Below are 18,766 nucleotides of genomic sequence, written 5' to 3'. Positions count from 1 at the left end.
ATGGGTTCTTCCGCAGTTGGTGATGATGGTGTTGGTGGAAGAACAACTCTAGGTTTAGGGCGATCTGACCGCAACCTCTCCATACAGCATTCTCTGTACCTCAGGTCTAACTTATTGCATAAAGAAATTAGTTTATCCAACTTATCAGGTACGTCCTGAGTCGCAAGGTCATCTTTTCGGAGAGACCGCTCCAGAAAGCTGCGATGAGAGCCTCCTCATTCCAGTTCAGAGGAGAGAGTACGAAACTGGATCACGTACTGACTAACCGTACGCGTGCCCTGACGCAGGATCTCCAATGAGGCAGCAGAAGTCCTGCCAGGTTCGTCGAAGATTCTTCGAAAGGCGGCTACAAACTCCGAGTAGTTAGACAGGATGGGATCCGACCTCTCCCACAATGGTGACGCCCATTCCAACGCTTGCCCAGTAAGTAAAGAAATTATATAGGCTACCTTGGTTCGTGCTGATGGGAAACTGGCCGACTGTAGTTCGAACTGGATTCGCACTGGTTAAGAAACCCGCGGCATTGCTTTGGATTCCCATTGAATTTACTCGGAGATGGTAAATGCAACCGTGGAAGTGAGACTGGCACAGGAGGAAGCGGAACCGGAGGTGCCAATGTGGGAGCAGCTGTAGAAACTTGAGGAACCGTCATGGTAACACAGAGAGAATCGAGACGTTCGGACATACTCTGCATGAACTGCACAATTTGGGATTGTGTGGCCTCCTGCTTACTTAAGCGAGACCAGATATCTGCGGTTGATTTCCCTCCTGAGGCCTGATCACCCGTCGAATCCATTGGGCCAGTGCTTACTGTCACGTCTAGCAAAGTTTGGGGATCCTGCAGCTGAGATTTGCCCAAGGAGGTAGGCTGTGGAAGAACAAGATGAGGGGGTTGGATATAGTTCCTTTGCATGGGACATGGAGCAATGAAGGATGTAGGCGGGGTTTGAGAGTCAATGGAAAGAATTTATTATGTACAGAGCTGAGGTAGAAAACTGAGGTTGGTGAACGGTGACTTGAGAACGTGGTCGTAGACAAAGAACTGTGGAACTGTGAGTGAGGGTAAAAACGAGGCTGAAGACAAGAACCGTGGACTGTGACTTATAAGATGAAACTGCGGTAGAGGAACTGAGAACTCTGGACGGTAGTTTGGGTCATGACTGGAGACTGAGAACTGTAGACTGTGGCTTGAAAGATGAAGCTGGAGATAACGAGCTGAGGACTGTGAATGGTGGTTCGAGGACTTGGCTGGAAGCAAGAATCTGCGGACTGTGGCTTGGAGGACGAGGCAAGAGACCCGGGGTCGTCCGTGCCAAAGGGTCTTACTGAACCGGGTTTTCCAAGAGCGTCTCCACGGGCAGCAGCAGGCTAGAGACGGCAAGAATGCAGCAGCAACTAAGAACTGGCAAAGCAGGGTTAGAAGTACCAGAATATAGCAGGAATCCTGGGAGCACAGGCTAAAGCACCTACAACAGGGTTGTAACGAAGCACTGGCGTCCCTGTCCTAAACCAGCCCCCTTTTATAGGAAGAAGTCTCCCTGGATTGGCTGGAAAACTAGGAACAGGAATTATGTCAGAAACTTGGTCTCCAACATGGCGGCGCCCAGTAATGCAGACCTTTTCTGACAACATGCTGCTCACTGCCCCTGGTCTCCTAGGCAACGGTTTAGCGAGAGGGAGCCGCTGCAGCGGCGTCCCGCCGCCACCAGCGGACCCCCTCAGCGCCAATACCGCTGCCTGTACTCCTGAACCCAGCGCCGCAGCCCTCCACCGCCGCTGCCCAGCCGCCCGTGAAGCCCGCCCCGCAGCCCCAGCATTCCGGTAAGACCCCGGAAGTCCAGTATTGTTCCTTCCATGTCTGAGTGGTGTGCAAGGTTAGATCATTATTTTTATATGGATGACCTTGTTTCCTCTCTAACATCTAAGAACGAAAATTTTACTGCTCTTTGGTATCCTCGGTTGGTTTATAAAGAAACAGACGACTTCAAATCTCTAAAATAATATGCTGTAAGAGTTGTCCTCTAGCCTTCTTACGGAATAACACTACTATATCTTCTTCTGGGACTTTCTCTTCTCTTTTCTTTCTTTTTCTGCCTTGTCCTATCACTTTGCTTTCGTACTTCTCCTTAACTTTCTTATCCCTTTCCTTCTTTCTATTGTATTTTTTAGTTTGTGTCAAATGTTTCTGCTTTTATGCTATGTTCATTATATGACAATTTATTTTTCTCCAGAATTACATATGCTTATGCTTAAACCATCATGATACGATGCCTCGATAGACAAATAGACGTTACAGTAAGAACTTACCGTTGATAACGTGATTTCTCTTATGTACACAGGTATCCACAGGATAACATTGGAATATGGTTGAGCGACAGTGGAAATGGCACCAACATGGTCACGAGCTTTCTGGCCTCCCAGGATGCATCGGGGCTTCCCCATATAATCCCGCCCACTCACTCAGTCAGATCAGTTCTTTCCACAGCGATTTAGGCAGGAGCATCAGGTAGAAACCTATTTAGGCGATAAGAACACACATGCATACCCTTCTATACAAGAAGGAAGAGGTTTAGTGATTGTCAAGATCCTCAAATCAGGTGCGTCAGGATGTTATCCCTGTGGATACCTGTGGACATAAGAGAAATCACGTTATCAACGGTAAATTCTTACCATAACGTCTATTTCTCTGGCTGGGTCCACAGGATTACCCACAGGATAACATTGGGATTCCCAAAGCCAATTTTTAGTGGTGGGGACACTCCTGATTACACAGGAGGACTTTTCTCCCGAAGTCTGCGTCATGAGAGGCAAAAGTATCCAAGGCATAATGTCTGATGAATGTGTTTATGGAAGACCACGTGGCTGCCTTACAAATCTGTTCTGCTGAAGCACCCTGTTGTGCTGCCCATGAAGGACCTACCTTACGTGTAGAGTGTGCAGAGACATTAGCCGGAATAGGGAGATCTGCATGAGAATAAGCTTCTGATATTACCATTCGGAACCATCTCGCCAGCGTCTGTTTACTAGCAGGCCATCCACTTCTATGAAATCCGAAGAGGATGAAGAGAGAATCTGTTTTCCTGATGGCACTAGTACGATCTATGTAGATTCTTAAAGCTCGGACTACGTCCAGCGATGCTTCCCCCGCAGATAGTCCCGATACCTGAAAAGCTGGGACTACAATCTCTTCATTAAGGTGAAACTTTGAAACCACCTTACCATCTTAATACACAGTTTGACGTGACTAGCCGTGACGATAGTGCCCGTTTGCACACCGATGTAGCTATATCAATTATCAATTTAGCTATATTTAAACTTCTAATTCTCTAACTCTCTAACACCAGCCTGGTTTTGCATTTTAAAAATTTGCAGCTTTAAATACAGTTAGTAAATCTCAACTCTCACTACGGTCTGCATTTCATAGGCACTGCCAATAGAAGCCTATGGGCTTCTTTATGCAGAACACACCTGTGTGGATTCTACTCTCACCACCAAATCCCCCCCCCCCCCCCCCGCAGATTGCACATGCGCAGGCTGGCGGAAGCGCATGTACACAAACCCCGGACGTCCTCACAACGCAGAGAACATCTCTTATCGGAAGAGTTGTCCTTTGCATTTACAGTCACAATTATTCATACTGCTAAACATGTGATAAGTGGTGGGATTTATCACATGTAATATGCGATGCATGATACATTCCGCCCTCAATGATATCACAAGAAAGGGGTGTGAAAGTGAAATAAATTGTGCCTAAGAGATAGATTTACAAGAGTTTCAAAAATAGACAAGATTTTCTAGAATGCAATACAGAAATGAGAGGTAGAAACGTATTGGTTGCTAGGGGCAACACCACCACATGTCTATTAGAATCTGTAGTAAATCTAACCCTAAATCTCATGAAACCTGTAAAACAGACTCACTTCTAGTTAATCAGCCATTGGAGAGATGTTCAGATTGTTGCCCTCGCACAGGTATGCAGTAGATTCAAGGTGCTAGTAGCATTTTGGATGCATGAAGGAATCCAGCCTTCTTGGTTCAGAACTAGAGATCATGGGGGGTATTCTTAAGTGCTACACCTTATGTAAGATGTTCAATTATTGTAAAGTAGATTTGTAGCAAATTGAAATTAAATATGTGTAAGGTTAACAGACTATAGTGACAACACAGCTGCATTATCAATGATAATAAATTACAACAAAATGAAAACCACTATGTAAATGAGGATAATTTATTCTACAAATGGAAATTCAAACACAGCCATGCAATTTCCAAACCATGGGGTTAAAACATGCAGATAATACCAGTCTGGATCAGTGCATCAAATGGTGCATACATTGACAAAAAAAACCTCCAAATAGTAATTTGTCACACAGGTGCAGAAAGGATGATGAGATGGAAATGTTACAGAAGGTTTTTTTTTATGTATTTCTGCTCAAGGTAAGACATTGGTTTGCAAATATATACTGTATGTCATTTGTTTTTACTGATAATTTTATTATATATGGTTAGATTTACAATATCTGATTCATTTATGTTGTGATTGTATGGGGAGATACAGTAAAGGCCCATACACACTAGAAGAGCCCCTGCTGACGCCGATATTGGCAGAGGCGGGCATCCGGCGGGGTGCAGGCATCTGCAAGTGCATACAAATTTGCCAATGCCAGCTCGGAAGGGAGCGACGGCGCGGTGGGGGCGATGGTCATGCTGCAGGTGCAGCATGGCTGTCGTTAATAAGGACCTCCCTAGTCTGTACATGTTCAGATGAGGGAGAGGGTTGTTAACGACATTGAGTGTACACACTAGACAAGATTGTAAAAGATCTCGCTCAGAATGGCCCTTCTGAGCGATATCTTTTATTTTCTCGTCTAGTGTGTATGGGCCTTAAGTAACTGAAAACTTCCTCAAAATATCAGGTGTGGAATGAAATGTGGTAACAAAATTTGGAAGATAGTGAGTGTTGTGTGTGAGATAATTTTCCAGGTGTTTATGTTGTTTTTTTCTAGGTTGTTTTGCTTTGATTAACCCTCCCACTCTTTATATAGTCTGTTAATCTTTGATATGTTTATTTTGTATTGTATTTTTATTCTATTAATGAAAAGCGCTTTGAGTCCTAGAAGGATAAAACCAGTAAAATGATGATGATGATGATGATTATTATTATATTATTTTAGTAACAAACCTGCCAGCCATTGCTAATCTTTTGATTGAAGATGCCAAACTCATATCGGATTCCATAACCATATGCAGCCAGCCCAAGAGTGGCCATGGAGTCCAAAAAACAGGCTGCAAGTGAGAGAAGGGAGAAAGAGAGAAAGGTTGTGTTACACAAAATAAGAACACATCTCTGATGGAAAAGAGAAAAAGAAATCAAAGCTAGAGAAGAGCTTTCTATTAGTTGCAGGCCATCCATGTCCAGTGGCATCACTGGAGGTGCTCATCGCACATGGTGACATCACCTGAGGGGGTGACACCAAGCCAGAGGCAGGCGCTGAATGATAACTTCACAGTTAAGTAACCAGCTTCCAGTCACTGAGGAAGAGCCAGCAATGCAGGGAGAGTCTCTGGGGCAAGCCAGAGTTTCTCGGGAGTACTGAGCATGCCCTCAGAGTGATGAAAATGGAGTCGGTTGCAAGGTAACATCCCCTTCCCCATAAGGCCATGCCTCCTTTTTGGAGCACAGTCCATTTACTGCACTAGGTGATGCCAACCCTAGTGATGATTATGTCCACGTCAGCTTTGACAAACCACCCATTACTAGATGTACCCCTAAGAAAATTTGGTAAGCACTGGTATAATGAGATATGGTTCCAGACACCTCAGAACCCTTGTCTTCTCTCCCCAGGGGAGATTTATCAATAAGCTTCGTCATTTTAGCGGCTGTGCTTTAAAAATTAAAAGTTGATTGATCTCTCCAAAATGTGATAACTTTCCCACTCATGTGAAATGTGTTCAGTGCTGCACAAAAGATTGAGAAATTATTGCACTTGAGTTAGTGGCAGATTATAAGGGCCTATTTATCAATATCTTGTCAACCTAATATTCATGTGTAAATGGCTGTTTACGCATATATATCTCACATTTATGTAACGGGTATTTAACAAAAGTTTATATTCAGGGCCTTTCTTTTAATCTATTTTAATTTGTGAACAGGACCAGTGCCTTGGACACACATTGTAGAGAACCCTGTTGAGGCATGTACTGTATCAACAGGCAACACTGTGCAGCTTCCTTCACTGGATGGTGCCCCATGTTCTCCTCCCCTCCCCTTCTCCTGGCACCTGTAGCATTGGGTTGAGAGACGCAGAGTTAGATCACATAGCAAGCAACCAACAGTGCATCATCTACTTCCAGCGCTCTGTTGGGAGCAGAGGATAATACTTGGCAGCTGACTCCATAGTGAGGACCAGGATTGCTTCAAATCCAAACTTTGGGGGAAATGCATTAAACTTCAAAACAGTGGATAAGAAGACAAGTGGAGAAGTTGCCAAAAGGAGGATGATGACTAGATGAATGCTATGATGATAGTATTTCAGATTGCTCTACAGTTAGGTTTGGACTTGTTCATGCTTTTTGTTGAACAGTTATATGAGCTTATTTATCAATATATGCAATATGTTTTTTGTTTTTTTTATTGTCATTTATTGCAGTAATGTAAAATGTGCCTGATTCCCTGGGCCCCGCACTCCTCTAGAGACAGGCCTGGAAATCACTAATTCTTATTAGACAGGCTGCTCACAAAGCTCATTGTAGCAGTCTATGTATTATATCTACCACTATATTTCTATTAATAAAAGCATCTACTGTACATTTTAGTTATTTTTTAGTTATAAGTGTGGAACTGGGAACTGCAACCCAGCGAATGGATGAAAATGGATGCATCCATTTATCTGGTCCCCACGTATACTCAGTAGAGGTGGACAGGCAACATCCAAAGTAGTAATGATTTTTTAATGGCTCTAGGTTTTGCCTCAGCAAATGAAACTTTGTAAGTGACAATAGTTTAATAAATAGGCACCACAGAAACAGATGTTATTAATGGAAACACAGATCTCTATGCTCAGACATACCTGCTAGTCGACCCAGACCACCATTTCCCAGCCCAGCATCTTCTTCAATCTCCTCTAGGTCTTCCATGTCTAGTCCAAGCTAAAGAGACGTAGTGAGAATTCAGACGTCTGTTAGTGCAGCATAAAAGTATCTATGATATGTCTACACAGAAGATCATAATAATCCATGAGAAATATTATTGCAATTACTTTACAATAAGTGTGACATCAAGACAATCTGGGAAGCAGATCTGGGGACCAAAGAGAACTATTTCCCCCATGTGGATAATGAATGGGTTAGATTTACTAAAGCTTCTGAAAATGAAGAGAGTAGGAGTTGCCCGTAGCAACCAATTAGGTTTTAGCTATAATTTCTCTATTGCATTCTAGGAAATGATAGAGGGCAGAATGTACTTAACCTGTAAATGCATCCAAAACTTCAAAAATGCAGTTTTCTAGTTTTGGCCACATTCCCATATGTACAAAGCTATGGATTGCGATACATTCCAGAGATTAGACCCAGTAGACAACGCCATCTTGCCCAATAGAAGTCTATAGGCTTCTTTTTGCATTTCTTCTGAGAAGGATCCAACTGGAGTGCAGAGTCCCCTGCAGCGCATGCCCCATATTGCGCATGCACAGAAGGACCCCCAGGTCATAAACGTGAAAGTCCTTCTATCACAAAGGACAGCGCTTATAGGAAGAGGTGTCCATTGCGATTTTAATCGCATTTCTAGGTACATACCGGCGGTACTAACACCATTATGTACCCGATAAGTGGTGGGATGTATCACATTCACAATGCAATACATAGTACATCGGTCAGAATCGAATTGGTTGCTATGGGAAACACCTCCACTTGTCTAGTTTAGAAGCTCTAGTAAATCTACCACAATGTGCGCTCTAGTCCTCAACAGCATATTTGTCTGGTTTATGCCAGATGCACATCACAGACACTTACAGCCCAATTGTACCTATGTTGTAAACCATTTTCTTCATGTGCAATAATATAATTCACTATTATATATTGAGAAAACTATGAAAACATCTCTACCACAGCAGAAACAACGCCCTGGCTCACAAATGAAAAAATAAATTGCTTGAACATGTTCACAGAAATCAATTACAGTAGTATCAAGGGAGTGTGTCACAGGTGGACCGCTACTTTAGTTACCGCCATCATCATCCGCTAATTGCATCTGCCCTGATCACCCACAAATTATCCGGCTTTCTAAGGGAATATGCATGTTTTTCCCAGTCTCCATGTGCTCGCATTTGCATGAACACACCTGTGCAGATGTCAGGACTTCTCCATACTACATATGTGCAGATCTGCAAGCACGCCTACATGTGTGTTTGCTTCCTCAATATGAACAGTGTAAATTTGCAACACTCACTGGCATAGAACTCGTTCTACATCAGCCACCATATCTAAAAGTGATACTATATTACACTATATTGTTATCATGTATAGTAAGAATGTAGGTTTGATTTAATCACAATAAATACCTGGTATGTAGCCTCATCACAAGCATTTTGAAGACCCAGGTTTACCATGGTGTTCTGGAGTGTCCGGCCCATATAGAACTCCAGGGAGAGGTAATAAATCCTCTGTAAGTGAAAAAGAGTTGTCATGAAGAGACAGACTAATTTACTGTGACAACTACACAAGTAGCAAGCATGGTATTGCATACATGGGGTCTGCTATTTACACAGCGAGTATGGTATTGTATACATGGGGTCTGTTATTACACAGCGAGCATGATATTGTGTTCATGGGGTGTGCTATTACACAGCGAGCATGGTATTGCATACATGGGGTCTGTTATTACACAGCGAGCATGGTATTGCATATATGGGGTTTGCTATCACACAGCAAGCATAGTATTGTATACATGGGGTCTGCTATTACATAGCGAGCATGGTATTGTATGCATGGGGTCAGTTATTACACAGCGAGCATGGTATTGCATACATGGGGTCTGCTATTACACAGCGAGCATGATATTGTATACATGGGGTCTGCTATTACACAGCGAGCATGGTATTGCATACATGGGGTCTGCTATTACACAGCGAGCATGGTATTGCATACATGGGGTCTGCTATTTACACAGCAAGCATGATATTGTATACATAGGGTCTGCTATTACACAGCGAGCATGGCATTGTATACATGGGATTTACTATTACACAGCGAGCATGGTATTGTATACATGGGGTCTGTTATTACACAGCGAGCATGATATTGTGTTCATGGGGTCTGCTATTACACAGCGAGCATGGTATTGCATACATGGGGTCTGCTATTACACAGCGAGCATGGTATTGTACACATGGGGTCTGTTATTACACTGCGAGCATGGTATTGTATACATGGGGTCTGCTATTACACAGCGAGCATGGCATTGTATACATGGGGTCTGCTATTACACAGCGAGCATGATATTGTATACATGGGGTCTGTTATTACACAGCGAGCATGGTATTGTATACATGGGGTCTGTTATTACACAGCGAGCATGGTATTGTACACATGGGGTCTGTTATTACACTGCGAGCATGGTATTGTATACATGGGGTCTGCTATTACACAGCGAGCATGGCATTGTATACATGGGGTCTGCTATTACACAGCGAGCATGATATTGTATACATGGGGTCTGTTATTACACAGCGAGCATGGTATTGTACACATGGGGTCTGTTATTACACTGCGAGCATGGTATTGTATACATGGGGTCTGCTATTACACAGCGAGCATGGCATTGTATACATGGGGTCTGCTATTACACAGCGAGCATGATATTGTATACATGGGGTCTGCTATTACATAGCGAGCATGGTATTGTATGCATGGGGTCAGTTATTACACAGCGAGCATGGTATTGCATACATGGGGTCTGCTATTTACACAGCAAGCATAGTATTGTATACATGGGGTCTGCTATTACATAGCGAGCATGGTATTGTATGCATGGGGTCAGTTATTACACAGCGAGCATGGTATTGCATACATGGGGTCTGCTATTTACACAGCAAGCATAGTATTGTATACATGGGGTCTGCTATTACATAGCGAGCATGGTATTGTATGCATGGGGTCAGTTATTACACAGCGAGCATGGTATTGTATACATGGGGTCTGTTATTACACAGCGAGCATGGTATTGCATACATGGGGTCTGCTATTTACACAGCAAGCATGATATTGTATACATAGGGTCTGCTATTACACAGCGAGCATGGCATTGTATACATGGGATTTACTATTACACAGCGAGCATGGTATTGTATACATGGGGTCTGTTATTACACAGCGAGCATGATATTGTGTTCATGGGGTCTGCTATTACACAGCGAGCATGGTATTGCATACATGGGGTCTGCTATTACACAGCGAGCATGGCATTGTATACATGGGGTCTGCTATTACACAGCGAGCATGGTATTGCATACATGGGGTCTGCTATTTACACAGCAAGCATGATATTGTATACATAGGGTCTGCTATTACACAGCGAGCATGGCATTGTATACATGGGATTTACTATTACACAGCGAGCATGGTATTGTATACATGGGGTCTGTTATTACACAGCGAGCATGGTATTGTACACATGGGGTCTGTTATTAGCGAGCATGATATTGTGTTCATGGGGTCTGCTATTACACAGCGAGCATGGTATTGCATACATGGGGTCTGCTATTACACAGCGAGCATGGTATTGCATACATGGGGTCTGTTATTACGCAGCAAGCATGGTATTACATATATGGGGTTTGCTATCACACAGCAAGCATGGTATTGTATACATGGGGTGTGCTATTACACAGCAAACATGGTATTGTATACATGGGGTCTGTTATTACACAGCGAGCATGGCATTGTATATATGGGGTCTGCTATTACACAGCAAGCATGGTATTGTATATATGGGGTCTGCTATTACACTGCGAGCATGGTATTGTATACATGGGGTCTGCTATTACACAGTGAGCATGGCATTGTATATATGGGGTATGCTATTACACAGTGAGCATGGTATTGTATACAGAGCCGGCCCTAGGCATAGGCAAACTAGGCAATTGCCTAGGGCATCTTGTATGCCTAGGGGCACAAGCAGCTTCTGCTGATTAAAATGATATGCAGCATGCCTATATTCTGTGTGTAGCATTTTGTATGCAGATACAGCCACAGTCGCACACAGTATATAGGCATGCCGCATATCATTTTAATCAGCAGAATCTGCTTGTGCATCCTAGCCACATAGCAATGCACATAAGATGTATTTTCATAAAAAATAGGCACCCAACATTAGCAGAGCTGCCAGCTGACTCACGCCAGGAACTATATGTGTCATTATGTGTATAAGGGCATTAATAATGTGTAACATGTGTAAGGGGCACTGTGTGTGTCATTATGTGTATAAGGGCACTAATAATGTGCGGCATATGTGTAAGGTACATTATGTGTGTCATTATGTGTATAAGGGCATTAATGTGCGGCATATGTGTAAGGGAAATGATGTGTATAAGAGCATTAATAAGGGTTGGCATAATGTGTAAGGCACATTATGTTTATAAGGACATTAATATGTGTCATATGTGTAAGGGGCATTACTATGTGGTATTATGTGTATAAATGCATTACCAATGTGTGGCATTATGTGTATAAGGTGCTCTACTATGTGGCGTAATGTATAGAAAGGGCACTACTGTGTGGTCTAATGTGAATAAAGAGCAATATGGTGTGGTGTAATGTGCATAAGGAGCAATATGGTGTGGTGTAATGAGAATAAAGAACAATATGGTGTGGTGTAATGTGAATAAGGAGCAATTCAGTATGATGTTATGTGAATGAGGGGCACTAGGGTGAGGAGTAACGTATATAAGGAAAAGTGGTACTACTGTGTGATGTAATGTGAATAAGGGACACTATCGCATTATAAATTGTGAATAAAGTTGCACTACTGTGAGGCAAAAGTTGAATTGGGGGTACTATTGTGTGGCCATGCCCCTTGCCAGCAAAAAAACATACCTTTTTGGGCTGTGCGCCGAATGAGCACACTGTGCTTATTTAAATTACAGGGGGTAGGAACACAAAAAAAAGGACTGCTATGGGTGGGAGGTGATGGTGCTGGGAAAAGGGTGCAGGGTCAGAGGCGGAACTAGTGGTGGTGCTGCTAAGTGGCACCAGCCAAAATCTTGCCTAGGGCATCATATTGGTTAGGGCCGGCTCTGATTGTATACATGGGGTCTGCTATTACACAGCGAGCGTGGTATTGTACACATGGGGTCTGTTATTACACAGCGAGCATGGTATTGTACACATGGGGTCTGCTATTACACAGCGAGCGTGGTATTGTACACATGGGGTCTGCTATTACACAGCGAGCGTGGTATTGTACACATGGGGTCTGTTATTACACAGCGAGCGTGGTATTGTATACATGGGGTCTGTTATTACACAGCGAGTGTGGTATTGTACACATGGGGTCTGTTATTACACAGTGAGCGTGGTATTGTACACATGGAGTCTGTTATTACACAGCGAGCGTGGTATTGTACACATTGGGCCTGTTATCAGCGAGCATGGTATTGTACACATGGGGTCTGTTATTACACAGCGAGCATGGTATTGTACAGATGGGGTCTGTTATTACACAGCGAGCATGGTATTGTATACATGGGGTCTGCTATTACACAGCGAGCATGGTATTGTATACATGGGGTCTGTTATTACACAGCGAGCGTGGTATTGTACACATGGGGTCTGTTATCACACAGCGAGCGTGGTATTGTACACATGGGGTCTGTTATTACACAGCGAGTGTGGTATTGTACACATGGGGTCTGTTATTACACAGCGAGCGTGGTATTGTACACATGGGGTCTGCTATTACACAGCGAGCATGGTATTGTATACATGGGGTCTTTTATTACACACTCAATATTCTGAATTATTAGTTGGATGAAAATCTGCATAAAAATGTAGCATCCAATCAGACAATGCCTAATTTGCATTAGACAGATAAAAGTTAATTGCTATGGTTTTAATGCAGGATTGTACTATGAGCAAGTTAGTAACTAACTGTTTCTTACATTGTTTACCAGACAAATGATTGGGAGTTCTACAACACATATATTGAGGGTGCTACAACACCTTCAGAGCTGGTGCCTGTGTTACTAGGCTTCTAGCACAGATAAGTCATTTCATCTGTTCTCAATATAAACACTAGTCTGGGGGTGTGAAGACATAACCAAGAAAAACTATACTAAATAAAGCTTTTCGCCTGATGTAGAAGTCAATAACTAATTTCAATTTCAGAGTTTCATGAGTAAGCGAAACATTTTTTTATGGTTCATGATCATTGTCTGATGCCTGAGAGTAATGCGATGAACATTTTTGGCTCACGGTTTTGTTTTCTATCCCCACACATCGCAGAGATGGAAAATCTTTTCAAAGGCGACTTGTCAAAAAAGTCACCAGGGCACCTTAGTGATGCTGAGCTCCGCAGCGACACAAGTCTTACTGCTTGCCAGGACCGTCAGTTGTTTATCAGAGTATGCGTGTGACACCTTCCTAGCTCATGCACACTGGAAATGTTCCAGTTCTACATTTCACTAAAGTGGTTTTGTTTGTTTTATTATTATAATAATAATAATAACAACAACAACAACAACAACAACAATACTGTAATAATAACAAATTGAAAATTTAGTAAAAAAATGCCGTTTTATACCCTGACTTGGTATTAGCAAACAGCACAGAGAGCTACAGTATCCAGGATTAATAGATGCTTTGCCTGGAGAAGCCTCAGTAAAGACTACTACCTGCTATAGCTGTAGATAGTCATCACCAGGTGGGTCATTGACAAATAGATCCCCCTAATTCCTATGAAACAGTTTTTATAGGAAATGTTATAGCCTCATAGTTACCAAAAGCCTTTGGAATGTGAATTAAAATGTAAGATCTCTATAGGACCCATCAGGCTTGAATGACATACCTCTGCGTATGCATATAATAGACATTACTTTAAAAAAAAATGGTGACTACGTCACCATAAAGTAAAATAAACTCTGGTTACTAAAAACTTAGCAGTGATAGTACAAATGATTTTCTTTGAATGAACCTTTGCCTGTCTTAAGTAGTCATTGCCTAATCCCAGTTCTCTGTTCACCTTCACATACAAAGCTCTGATCAAACTCTAGTGTGAAAAGGATGAATTACCCTGACAAGTGATTCTAGAGATAAGACTTCTGAAAACACTTGTAAGATTTGCTTAATTCAGTTACAGCAAAGTTCAGGATTTGATGTCGTTTTGGTGATACACTATGGGGGTCATTCCGCGTTGATCGCTCGCTAGCAGTTTTAAGCAGCCGTGCAAACACTATGCCGCCGCCCACTGGGAGTGTATTTTAGCTTAGCAGAAGTGCGAATACATGTGCAGCCGAGCTCTACAAAAATAGTTTGTGCAGTTTCAGAGTAGCTCTGAACCTACGCAGCGCTTGCGATCACTTCAGCCTATTCGTGTCCGGGTTTGAAGTCATACACCCGCCCAGCGAACACCCAGCCACGCCTGCGTTTTTTCTGCCACGCCTGCGTTTTTCTAAGCACTCCCTGAAAACGGTCAGTTGATACCCAGAAACGCCCCTTTCCTGTCAATCTTCATGCGCCCGCCAGTGGAAAACTTCGCTAGCCCCTGAGCACAACCACAAATGTCTTTGTACCCATACGTCGCGTGTGCGCATTGCAGGGCATACGCATGTTCATAAATGCCGTTTTTTTGCCTGAACACTGCACTGCAAAAATCGGCAGCGAGCGAACAACTCGGAATGACCCCCTATAATGGAAGCACGCTTGTCAGTTGTGTGTTACACAGATTTCTCTTAAAGTGACCAGCCTTATCACCATGCGTATTATAGTCTAATACTTGTCTTGTTAATTCCTCTTCACTACAAAAGTAAGATTGTTGTGGCATCTACCTTAAACAGCCCAACTAATTCCAATATCATTGTCGGTATAATTGAATTCTACCACGAGGTTATTTCTTCACAGACAGATGCATTTAAAACACCCCCTTTGAGGGGATATTTTGATGCATTATCAAATTATAGACCAATCTCCAGGTTTTTATTTTCTACAAGCATATGGTAAACAAATTTAGAGCCCCATTTAACAATAATTCTTATTAGCAGCTGCATATTTCATTGAGTATCACAGTGATACTAACAAATATGCTGTTGGTATTTAACTTTACTGCGGTAAGGTCCATCGCCATCCCGCTCCTTGGCGGCATCTTCCACGCTGTTGCTGGCATTGGGGACCATATTGCTGTTGCCCTGTATAGATAGGTAAGTGGTACAGTGACATATAGCGGTAAGTCAAGCTTACTGCTGTTTGTTAAATACTGAAAGGAGGACGTAAAATATTTAGCAAGTGTTACATGGGTTATGTTTTGCTGTTAAATGGGGCCTTTAGACATTCACATTAATTTTATGGACATTCAGGAGCAGATGACCTAAGTCTTGGAGAGTCATAAAGTGGAGAGAGATAAAATACCAGCCAATCAGCACCTGTCATTTTAAAACACAGCCTGTAACATGACAGAAGCTGATTGGCTGGTTGTTTATCGCTCTTCACTTTATCAATCGCCAAGGCTTAAGGGGGGTACTCACGGAGCGATCGTTGCTTAAAATCTAAGCAATTTGACTAGATTGCTTAGATTTTAAGCATGATCGCTCCGTGTGTACCCCCCACAGCGAATGCGATGCGCATCGCTATCGCTGGTGCTAGATTGGCCTGCCATGCTGGGTGAAATGAGCCCCCCCCCCCCCCTGCACGCTCAGCACACATCACGCTGTGCTGAGCGGGGGGAGAGATGTGTGCTGAGCGAACCGCTCAGCACACCTCTCCCCACATCTGCCAGTGAGTACTGGCCTTTAGTAAATCTCCCCCTCTGAGTTCAGCAATGCCTGTGTACAGGTAGTTCAAATGATACACATGTAAAGTACTGATTCTGAGTTGGATGTAAATCACAATGTAGGTGGATTCAGCAGATTTTAGTTTACTGCGCAAGTGCCAAAGAAATGTCAGCGACTGCTCATACGCCAATCGAAACGTAAGCACACAGCTAGTGCATACAGTCTGATCCATCTGTTCACTTATCTTTGAAATGGTGTTTCTGGCCAGTAATTGTGCACATACCATGGGTTGGCACGGAACTGATCTATCTAATGTGAGTGTCGGGCATTTCAGTGCTCATTCGCAGTGTACGGACAGAGATTGGACCTCTGTTTCAGACACACACTGGGTGACAACACAGAACGATATCAATGTTAATCTTTTTTGCAAGGTCTTTCATTCATATAGTCCAATGTGTATGGATGAACGATGCGTGAACCCGCGGGTTGTTCTCGTTCATCCTTGATATATCAAACATGCAGCTCAATTTTAACTATATCATTGAGGTGCATGTTTGGAGACTGCGGGGGATGACGCCACTGAAAGATATCGTTAAGTGTATATACACTGGTGATCTTCCCTAATTAGCAATCAGAAATATAAAGCTCATTGTTAACTAACTGAGGTCTCCCAGTGTGTACCTGGCTTAAGTCCTGATGCTAATAATGATAGGCTGTCACATCCATTCGGAATGATTTTTAGTATACACACTGGGATTCTGACATTAGCATAATGTACAGTAATAAACAGACATCCATGGCCAGATGGAAATGAGGTTCGTGAATGCACCCAAATCACAATCAACCCCATCTACCCCACTTACATGTCTAAAACATGACAGCTAAATCAAACACCTGTTTTAGACATGTAACTGATTGTATATCTCATAGACATATATGAAACACAGCAATCTATAAAACATACATTTAAAATTTTATTCTAACTTATTTGAACCTGAAAGAAGAATCTTGACAAAAATTCTATGCACAGTATAATGGCAAGTAAAACAGCATGCTTTATATAAAGTCTATGGAAATTTGTATTCAGAGGCCCAAACTGGTCTCAATTTGTATCTTTATGCAGGAATGTATAAAATTGTTCTCTCACTATCTAGGGTATTCAATTATCCGCAAATTCGCGGCAATTTTTCGCCCGAAAATTTTTCGCGGCTCCGTTTTTCGACCTATTTAATTCCAAACTTGTTTCACGTGAAAATTCTTACAGTGAAAAGTACAGGTGAAAATGGGGAAATCATCCTGTACCCCAAAAAATGCTAAACTAACATAGGAAAACAGAAGAGAAGTGTATTAGAGATCACGTTAGAGAGTTTTTGGGGACTTAAATTGTGTGATATGGCTGTTATATGCATTTTAAAAAAAAAATGCAAAAAAATTATAGAAAGCAAGTTTTTTTGAGCAAAATAAATGCTCTCATTGAATTCGGGGTACATGAAAATGGGTATAAGTATATATTTGGGTCATTTTAGGGTACTTTTAAAAAAAAAGTGGAAAAGACCGATTACTCCCATCTGCAAGCCTAAAAACATCTGTCCCACTCATAAAGCACCCCAATATACCTGTCCCATACCTTGAACCCTAATTTCCATCACTTTGAACTTTTTCACCTCAAAAATGACATGTCATTATTGGGCAATTAAAAATAATTAAAAACTTCAGCGTGCCTAATTAGTCATTAAGGGGGGTGTCCCAGGAGTTCTGGACCATATCCAAACATTTTTACCTTAAAATAGTGACTTTTTCCAACTTTTCACCTGCTTCAGAGTAGGTGAAGTGAAATTAGTGAAAAAATGATCACCGATAAATTTTCACGGAAAATTGAATAGGCTGTAATTGCGTTTCGCGGGAAAAGTCAGTTTTTTCGTGCGAAAACCGGACTTTTCACGTGAAAAGTTCATTATCGCTGCTAATTGAATATACCCCTATAGCTCTTACCTTGGGGTCATGCTCATAGTAATGCTGCTGTGTTCGGATCCATCGCCCCACCAGGTGATCACGCACTGTGTGCGCGAGGGCAAAGTAGTAGTCGCGAGGATTGGCGACATTGCGATCCTTCACAAGGGTGAAGTGTAAGTGACGGTTGAAGTTTTTCTTTAAGTCAGAGACATTTTCTGCTCCAGCCAAACCCCGAACACTGATCTGCTTTCGCTTCTCCTGATCAGTAAGTGGTCGAGACATTGTATAGGTAAATTTTGTAAGATGGAAAAACAGAAGAGAGTGAGGAAAGTAGGAATGGTGTGCTACTGTGGACCAGAGTGGAGAGCAGAGACCTCGGAGTGCCTCACTAACTCAACTCATCTGTTCCAGAAGGCACACATCGGCTCTGCCCCTCTTACATAACAACATAGTCTAAGGGCAGGGCCACAGGTTATGCAGAAGGTGGGAGTTGAGAAGACTGTAAGGTTAGCCAAAATGTATTAGCCTCCTAATGCAACTGAATACTCTGACATGGCTCTGTGAAGGTTATAGTAGTTCTCTGAGGAAGTGTCACAGCAGAAAAGTTGAACAGAATTATTGCTGCGAGATAGAATATACAGATTGCTTAGAGAACCAGACCACTATAGACAAAAATTACCTTTCTAGTTCATGACAAGAGAGAGATCAGAGGTTCTGTGCAATAAGCAACAAAGGGGTTAATGCAGATTCTGCAGATCATATTTAGTCTGTCCCTCTGGGGTTTAAATATAGCGGTGACCTTCAAGCAGTAGGATATATGTATTACAGGGCAGAGA

At 42.4% G+C, this 18,766-nt stretch overlaps 1 protein-coding gene across 1 annotated transcript in view; it reads right to left on the bottom strand.

The window, feature by feature from the left end:
• PYGM (glycogen phosphorylase, muscle associated) overlaps positions 1 to 18,381 on the bottom strand; it is a 131,323-nt gene extending 112,942 nt beyond the window's left edge. The window contains exons 1-4 of the mRNA XM_063945209.1: positions 17,970 to 18,381; positions 8,559 to 8,660; positions 7,071 to 7,149; positions 5,183 to 5,286 (exon numbers count right to left, since the gene is read on the bottom strand). Coding sequence (XP_063801279.1) covers positions 5,183 to 5,286; positions 7,071 to 7,149; positions 8,559 to 8,660; positions 17,970 to 18,212 — 528 coding nt within the window. The 5' untranslated portion in view covers positions 18,213 to 18,381. The remainder of the gene's footprint in view (positions 1 to 5,182; positions 5,287 to 7,070; positions 7,150 to 8,558; positions 8,661 to 17,969) is intronic.
• Between the last annotated feature and the right edge of the window lie 385 nt (positions 18,382 to 18,766).

This window comes from Pseudophryne corroboree, chromosome 11 (assembly GCF_028390025.1).
Source record: "Pseudophryne corroboree isolate aPseCor3 chromosome 11, aPseCor3.hap2, whole genome shotgun sequence".
In the NCBI taxonomy this organism is placed as follows: Eukaryota; Metazoa; Chordata; class Amphibia; order Anura; family Myobatrachidae; genus Pseudophryne; species Pseudophryne corroboree.
The sequence above is the reverse complement of the archived record's forward strand: the minus strand, read 5'-3'. Positions and strand labels throughout refer to the sequence as shown.